Genomic DNA, 8,297 nt, shown 5'->3' with positions numbered 1-8,297 from the left:
TATAGGGAAAATCAGTTGACTAGTTGAGATTTAGATTTAGTAATAAAGTTAATTTAACAGTTATCGGTATAGTTATTTTAGCAAAACCGGATAACAAAACTTACGTTTGCGCATGTCAATGCATCAAAGCACGTTGTACTTCCTTTTTACGTCCAACTCCATTTGGCTTCAGACGCATAGTAAGCAGTTCCTTTGAATCATCTTTATTACATGTCAAAAATAAAATTTTTATTGCAATAAAGATAATCCAGAAAATATTCTATATATATCAGCCATAATTAAATAAATGGCGACAATATCAAAGAGTTAAACCCAACAATTATAGCCAACACGTGGTTCGTACGAAAGGAAATTCAAGACGTTTCGGCCATGGAGCTGGTTCGTCCTTGGTCGTTTCGGCCATCACAATTAATAAAAGTAGTTTCAGCCATACTTTTAACTTGCTATAAAAAAAACATGATTATGAATATAAAACCGTGTTATAGACCACAGCCTGGCATAATATAGCTGTGGAACCGTAGCTCTTATAGTCGCCGTCAGCTGAAATTCGTAGCGGTTATCGGTAAAAATAATCTAAACTATCAATCGCGTTGACTCGAGATATAGTTTTTCACATTCCATTCATAAATCGCAAAAAGAAAAACCACTACTGACCTACCTTTTAAGTGATCGCACTGTAATAATCCTGACCTTCACTTTTCATAGACGATTTTGAATGGTGGAATCAGCCATTGTTTTTACCGGAAGTGTTTCCGTGGAGTTCAATTTCATAAAATTTGCATAAAGCGCGGGAAACCTTATCACATCAATGAAAGGAACATTTCAGGAAACTGCGTACAGTGACGAATGTCATATGTAAACAAATGATCCTCATAGAAACGAAGATGGCGGAATTACAATGGAAAATATTCTGGAAAATGTGAAGGTCAGGATTATTACAGTGTGATCACTTAAAAGGTAGGTCAGCAGTGGTTTTTCTTTTTGCGATTTATGAATGGAATGTGAAAAACTATATCTCGAGTGAACGCGATTGATAGTTTAGATTATTTTTACCGATAACCGCTACGAATTTCAGCTGACGGCGACTATAGGTCCTTATGTTATTTTTTGACTATTTGCGGACCATATCCGCAAATAGTAAAAAAATAACATAAGGACCTAAGAGATGGTCCGCAAATAGTCAAAAAATAACATAAGGACCTAAGAGCTACGGTTCCGCAGCTAGGCATAATAATGAAATGAAAATCTTGATTTTTTTTTTATCATTTGAAATTGATTATGAAAATTAAGTATATCAAATCTTTCTACACCTGTTCAATAGGAAAAAGAAGATGTGGTATGATGGCCGATGAGACAACTCCAAATGACTAAAAAAAATAACAATTATAGGTCACCGTACGGTCTTCAACAATGAGCAAAGCCCATATTGCATAGTCCGCTATAAAAGGTCCAAAATGACGATGAAACAATTCAAACGAGAAAACTAACAACCTAATTTATGTACAAAAAATGAACTAAAACAAAATATGTAACACATAAACAAAGGACAACCACTGAATTACAGGCTCCTAATGGGACAGGCACATACAAACAGAATGTGGCAGGGTTAAACATCCCTACCCTCCCCTTACCATGGACAGTGGTGTTACAGTACAACATAAGTACGAACTTACAAATGTAAAATCAGTTGAAAAAGGTTCAACTCATCAGATGGATAAAAATTCATATACTACAATTACAAGTGGACGTGGCCTGGTACTTGTACATCCCAACAACAAAAAGACACCTGTACAGAACTGAGAATAATTGCAGTTACTGAAAGCTAGTTCAAAGCCACTAACAAAACTTCATAAAAAAAATCATGCCTCTAAGACTAAGTTATCATTCAGCACACATCCAACATCCAATGGATTTAGTGTAAAGACGTCATAAACAGTCGAGAGAAAAATATGCCAGGTATCGACAGATTTTAGATCTATGAATGTGTATATGTATATAACAATAATATTTAGTTTCCTTTTTTTCAACATTGGACATTTTTCAATCATGGTTATCTATTAAGCCACTGTTAAGATGTTAAATATGTTTCAACCACCCATTAGAATAGGAATTACACACAATTTTCTATTAATTGGAAATTGGAATGCATGTTTGAAAATAGAAAACATGCCAATAACACAGCCAAAAAAAATAAAAATTGACAAAACCAAATGTGAACATAGGTTATTTAGTTACGGGGTTCCAGTCTGCACCGTAAGCCACTAGTCTGATGCCCAAGATTAGTAAAATTTTATTTGGACTAGAAGGTACTTTCAAAACTTGTTTAGACACAAGAAAATGTCAGGATATTGGTCTTAAGACAAGGAGTAGGTAATTTTTTGGTGCGAGACATAAATATTGATATTGTGCTGGATGTCATAATGATTATTACATGATACAAATGTGATGACTACTTATGCTAAATAATAGTATTAGTCCCGAGATACTGAACAAAATGAGTAAGCAATTTATTGACTATTATTTCAGCGTTGGTTGCCGTAACTCATAAATCAACGCCACGATGTCCGGAGGATTAGACGTACTCGCCCTGAAAGAGGAAGATATAACAAAGTTTTTAGCATGTTCCACCCACTTGGGATCTGGTAATGTGGATTGTCAGATGGAACAGTATGTTTACAAACGAAAACCTGATGGTAAGCTGCTAGTGGTCTGACATCAAAATAAACGCATGAAGAAATCTCCCTAGAGAAAAGTGTTAATTATATCGATAGATTGAGTAATCTACAAGGAATTTATAAAAATTTGGACAGAATTATTTTTTTCATGATCAAGAGATAGAAATTACTGAGAAAAATATTATTGTAGCTTGATCTTGCGTTAAACCCATTCAAAGTGTGTGTTATTTTCAATTCAAACAAAATAATTAAATCTAGACCGAGCTTGCAAACATTAATAAAACTATTTTCATTTTATAGGTACATACATAATTAACTTGAGGAGAACATGGGAGAAGCTCCTCATGGCTGCCAGAGCTATTGCTGCTATTGAGAACCCAGCTGATGTATGTGTTATCTCAGCCAGACCCTATGGACAGAGAGCTGTCCTGAAGTTCGCCTCTGCCACTGGAGCCACACCCATTGCTGGTAGATTTACTCCTGGTACATTCACCAATCAGATCCAGGTACAGCTATGTTGCTATATTATTCTAAAAGTTCATAACCACATATTAAAATATTTTTAAGAAATAGAACATCGAAAGATTGTCTGGTTTCTAGATAATTTTCAGTTAACTTTTTAAGCGACTTTTGCATTACCTACATTAATTTTTATTCCCCATTTATAGCCATTACATTTACTGGTCTGTGCATCTATGTGTTCGTTCATAGAAAATGATAGTGCAGAAGGGGCATCCGTGTACTGGGGACACATTCTTGTTTGTAATTTTTGTATTACATAACAGATGCTTTTATTTTCTTGACCTAAAGAATGAACTGGTATAGTACATAATTTGCAATTACAGAAAAAGCTGTGAATATCAAGTGTAGTTGAAATAGAATTATCAACAAAGTTTGTTTTTCATTTATTTAATTTTGTGAATAGTATTAAAAATCACTGTTTTGTTATGTTTGTGTCAGTTTTGGACATTGCCCATGTTATCAAAAGAATTTTTCAAATTATCAAGTTTCAAAGACTTCATAACAGTAAGATTATGAATTGAAGGAATTTCTCTTGAGGTTTGTTTTGATAACGAGAATGTTGTTTTAAGACTTGACAATTGTGACAAATTATTCTCATAGAGTCATAGCTCCAGACAAAATGTCAATAATACTTACAAAAACATACAACTGTACATTTAGCTTTTAGTTCAGAGAAAAATGCATTTTGACCTTAGATGATCGATTGCAATGAAGTCTAATGCGTTAATTTGGTAATTTCAGGCTGCCTTCAGAGAACCACGTTTATTGGTCGTCACTGACCCAAGAACTGACCACCAGCCAGTAACTGAAGCATCCTACGTCAACATCCCAGTTATTGCCCTGTGCAATACTGATTCACCACTGAGATATGTTGATGTTGGTATCCCATGCAACAACAAGGTTTGTTTATACACCATATAATAAAATTTGTGTCTACTTTTGTATCAAGTTCACTTTTAGGCATTATGCTTGACTCTTATCAAATTTTTAAATAGTGAAATCCTCTATTAATTGGCATGTTAAACAAATGATTGAGCAGCATAAACTTCTCTTAATAGTTGGGGATTGTAAATTTTAACATTTGAATTTGAAATTAATAAAGCTAAATTATAAGAGTGCAGAATTAATTGATTGTAATATATTTTAGGGTACCCACTCTATTGGTCTGATGTGGTGGTTGTTGGCACGAGAAGTTCTGAGACTTAGAGGAACCATCAGTCGTGACCATCCTTGGGATGTCATGGTCGATCTCTATTTCTACAGAGACCCAGAAGAGGTAGGAATATGGTTCCAAGTTTTGTTTTTGATGTAAAAATAAGAAGGGATATAATTGCTAATGAAACAAGTATTGCACAGATTTCAACAGATGAGGAAGAAAAAACAAATATAGGTCACTGTATATTTGGCTATAACAGAAGACCCGATATTACACAATGCAAACAAGAAATAAAATTCATGAGAAAAAAAATGACCTTCATGAACCTACCCCTGAATTGCAGGTTTCTGACTCCATAGGATACAAGTTTTCATGGGTTTTGTTTGTACAAATGAACCACAAATTTAAATAAATGTTCATCAAATTACCAATGTTCTATAGTATTGAATAAAGACACTGTACAACCAAGAAATCAAGTTTCCATGAAAATGTAACTAAGTTTTTCTGAATCCTTGAAAATAAATGAATCCACAGTAATGTCTTTTATTCATACTAAATATCTAGATATCTTCTTTATTAATCATAGCTGTCTTCTTCTATAATGACTATTTCCAATTAATTAACGAAAATAATCATTAATTTATAAATTTACAGGCTGAGAAGGAGGCTGAGGCTATTGCTGAGAAAGCACCACAGAAAGATGATGCCACCATTCCCGACCAATGGAATACAGAGCCTGTCAATCTGGCTCCTGCCCTGGAATCCAGTGATTGGGCCACAGAGGCTGTTGCAGTACCACCACCTGCAGCAGGAACTGCTGCTCCATTTGACCTCAAAGCACCTGCCCCCACTGAAGACTGGTCCGCTAGTGCCGATGACTGGTCTGCTACTCCTGCTCCACCAGCACCCACCACAGACTGGGGTGGCAGCAGTGCTGAAAACTGGTAGTAGGATATCAGTATGAACATTCTAATTAAGTAACTAAGTGGTACAAAAACTACTAAGTTCAGAAATAAAATTGAAAAACAACACCTGTTTTATTTTACTCCTTCAAAGATCAGAATTGTAGAGAAGTGGTGGTCCATGAGATTTTACCATTAAGTATTCAAGATGGACTGGCAAAATTTTGGTATTTTGCAATACCGGTAGAAATGATGATGAGGACCAACATATTTTTTTCAAAGACAACAAGAGGTACAAAATATTTTGAGAACTCTGAAAGATATATCACGTTTTCTGTCCAATAAAATTTTGTGAAAATACAATTGGCTATGTAACTTCACAAAAATTTCTGCATGAATTTTTGTAATCCATATATTTTGGTTTATGGAAAATGTGATGACTATTATCAGAGATATAAAGGAGATGTAGTATGATTACCAATGCAATTTGTAAACCAGTATACTGTGAAAGTACTTTAATTTGTGGGTATCAATTTTCATGGTTTGAGCAATATTAACATGTTCATGGGTTTTTAAATTCGTGGATTTTAGTTGTCTAAAAAAAAAAAAGTCTAGAAAAAAAATAAAGTCTTTAGAAACGAAGGTTACAAATAGTCTGGATTGAAGGAAATGCAAAGTAAACATTGTCCCGTGTAAATCGTAACGACAACCCTAATTAACCCAAGATAAAGTGATCAACAGATTAAGGACCATCAAATGTGTTAATTAGGCCATAAACATGTCACCTAAAGAAATCAGTATCATAAACAAATGCTATAAACGTATCTTGAATTGTCAAATAATTCTTATCAAAATCAAGCCCAGCATGAAATTATTATTTCCCATATGAATGAGAACTATGAGGATATAAAATAAACACTTTATCATACTACCATATCAATACCAGAAATCTGACTTTCATTGAAAAAAAATATATTTATGAGAATTAAAAGTTGTAGTTTAGGTTATTAAAGATTAAATGGGTATAATCCTGCATGCAGTTGTAGTTCTGTAACTGCTATTAACATGATTAAAGTATTCTTAGATTCGAGGTAATTCTCTAGCAATAGTCAAAACTTCATGGGGATCTTTCCAGGTCTTGATTTGGACAATGGTTGTTTTATTTCGTTGGACACTTAAATTCGTGGATAAAGTCATCTACGAAAATTGGTACCCCACGAATAAAAGTACTTTCACAGTAAGTCAATGTACAACCTCCAAAACTGGTCTAAATTCATACTATGTAGTAAGCTACATGTTTAATAGGCCTTTGAAAAGAAAAATTGTTATTAATGTAGACAGGAACCAACAATTACTTCTGGCTTAGCTATGGCACACAAAAGAATGTTGTTTGTAGTGTAACAACACAAGAACGTTACAAACTATTACTTCAATAGTAAAAAAAAAGGGCTTGACGTATAACTCCAGAAATCTGTTTTAAAGGTGCTCACCTGATACTATTTTGGTTTTGAAAATCATGTTAAAACATAACAGATACCCTAATAAAGATCGAGTCCAAATTTGGTTAAATATTGGCCCTGTCATTTAATAAAAAAATAAAAAAACTGGTGGCCATCTTAAAATGGTGAATCCTCAACAAAGTGCTACACTTCATCAGCACATCATTAGAAAAAATATACCAGGTTACAACACTTTGTCAGCACCTCGTTAAGAACATTCATGCCATATTTGGTTTCATTCTATCGAGTGGTTTTCTGAAGAAAAAAAAATGGTATTTTCCTTGGGGACTGTTCTGTGATAAACTTACAACCCCTGTCGACAGTGATCTTGGATGACAAATCAGCTACAAAGTAACAATTGGTCAGCATCTGAATGGAAACATACCATGTTTGGAACATTCATGCCAATTTTATGCCCCGCCTCAGCATGGGGGTGGGGATAAAAGGTTACCCTTGTCTGTCTTCAGTCCATCCGTAAGTCCCAAAGTTCGTTTCTTTTCTCTTACTTTTGTTTGCCTCTACCAAATGTTATGAAACTAATTCACTGCCTCTGCCTTTTAAAACACAACACAAAGCAAGTTCGACATTGGGTGGCATTACTATAACCCTATAGAGTTGCATGTATGCCCCTTTACAAGTGGAAACATTTCTGAATTATTTATCTGTTCTCTAACTTTAGTTTGCCTCAATCAAATATTATTAAACTTACAAAATGCTTATAACCACATGATGCAGATCTAGTTTGAAATTGGGTTGTGTCACTTTTAACGTTCTTTAGTAAGGCACATTTTTAGCTCACCTGGCCGAAAGGCCAAGTGAGCTTTTCTCATCACTTGGCGTCCAGCATCATCGTCCTTCGACGTCCTGCGTTAACTTTTACAAAAATCTTCTCTGAAACTACTTGGCCAAATTTAATCAAACTAGGCCACAATCATCATTGGGGTATCTAGTTTAAAAAATGTGTCCAGTGCCCCGCCCAACCAACCAAGATGGCCGCCATGTCTAAAAAAAGAACATGGGGGTAAAATGCAGTTTTTGGCTTATAACTCAAAAACCAAAGCATTTAGAGCAAATCTGACATGGTGTTATACTGTTCATCAGGTCAAGATCTATCTGCCCTGAAATTTTCAGATGAATCGGACATTCCGTTGTTGGGTTGCTGCCCCTGAAATGGTAATTTTAAGGAAATTTTGCTGTTTTTGGTTATTATCTTGAATATTCTTATAGATAGAGATAAACTGTAAACAGCAATAATGTTCAGTAAAGTAAGATCTACAAATAAGTCAACATGACCAACATGGTCAGTTGACCACTTTAGGAGTTATTGCCCTTTATAGTCAATTTTTAACCATTTTTCGTAAATCTTAGTAATGATCAGTAATCTTTTAGAAAAATCTTCTCTGAAACTACTGGGCCAAATTTAACCAAACTTAGCCATAATCATCATTGGGGTATCTAGTTCAAAAAATGTGTCCGGTGCCCCGCCCAACCAACCAAGATGGCCGCCATGGCTAAAAATAGAACATACGGATAAAATGCAGTT

At 34.6% G+C, this 8,297-nt stretch overlaps 1 protein-coding gene across 1 annotated transcript; it reads left to right on the top strand.

Moving 5' to 3' along the window:
- Positions 1 to 88: 88 nt before the first annotated feature.
- LOC139489025 (small ribosomal subunit protein uS2-like) lies at positions 89 to 5,382 on the top strand. The gene is made up of 6 exons (XM_071275066.1): positions 89 to 179; positions 2,527 to 2,693; positions 2,976 to 3,181; positions 3,939 to 4,097; positions 4,345 to 4,473; positions 5,008 to 5,382. Exons 2-6 carry the CDS (start codon positions 2,561 to 2,563, stop codon positions 5,299 to 5,301), a joined length of 921 nt encoding a protein of 306 aa, XP_071131167.1. The 5' UTR covers positions 89 to 179; positions 2,527 to 2,560; the 3' UTR covers positions 5,302 to 5,382.
- Positions 5,383 to 8,297: the final 2,915 nt, after the last annotated feature.

The sequence above is a fragment of the Mytilus edulis genome, chromosome 9 (assembly GCF_963676685.1).
Source record: "Mytilus edulis chromosome 9, xbMytEdul2.2, whole genome shotgun sequence".
Taxonomy (NCBI): Eukaryota; Metazoa; Mollusca; class Bivalvia; order Mytilida; family Mytilidae; genus Mytilus; species Mytilus edulis.
The sequence above is the reverse complement of the archived record's forward strand: the minus strand, read 5'-3'. Positions and strand labels throughout refer to the sequence as shown.

What these genes read in the sequence shown, in the direction of transcription:
- LOC139489025 (XM_071275066.1), top strand. Translation starts at nt 2,561, where the DNA reads ATGTCCGGAGGATTAGACGTACTCGCCCTGAAAGAGGAAGATATAACA. An exon ending in TTACAAACGAAAACCTGATG is followed by an intron (nt 2,694 to 2,975) that starts GTAAGCTGCTAG and finishes TTCATTTTATAG; the next exon opens with GTACATACATAATTAACTTG. An exon ending in GTATCCCATGCAACAACAAG is followed by an intron (nt 4,098 to 4,344) that starts GTTTGTTTATAC and finishes AATATATTTTAG; the next exon opens with GGTACCCACTCTATTGGTCT.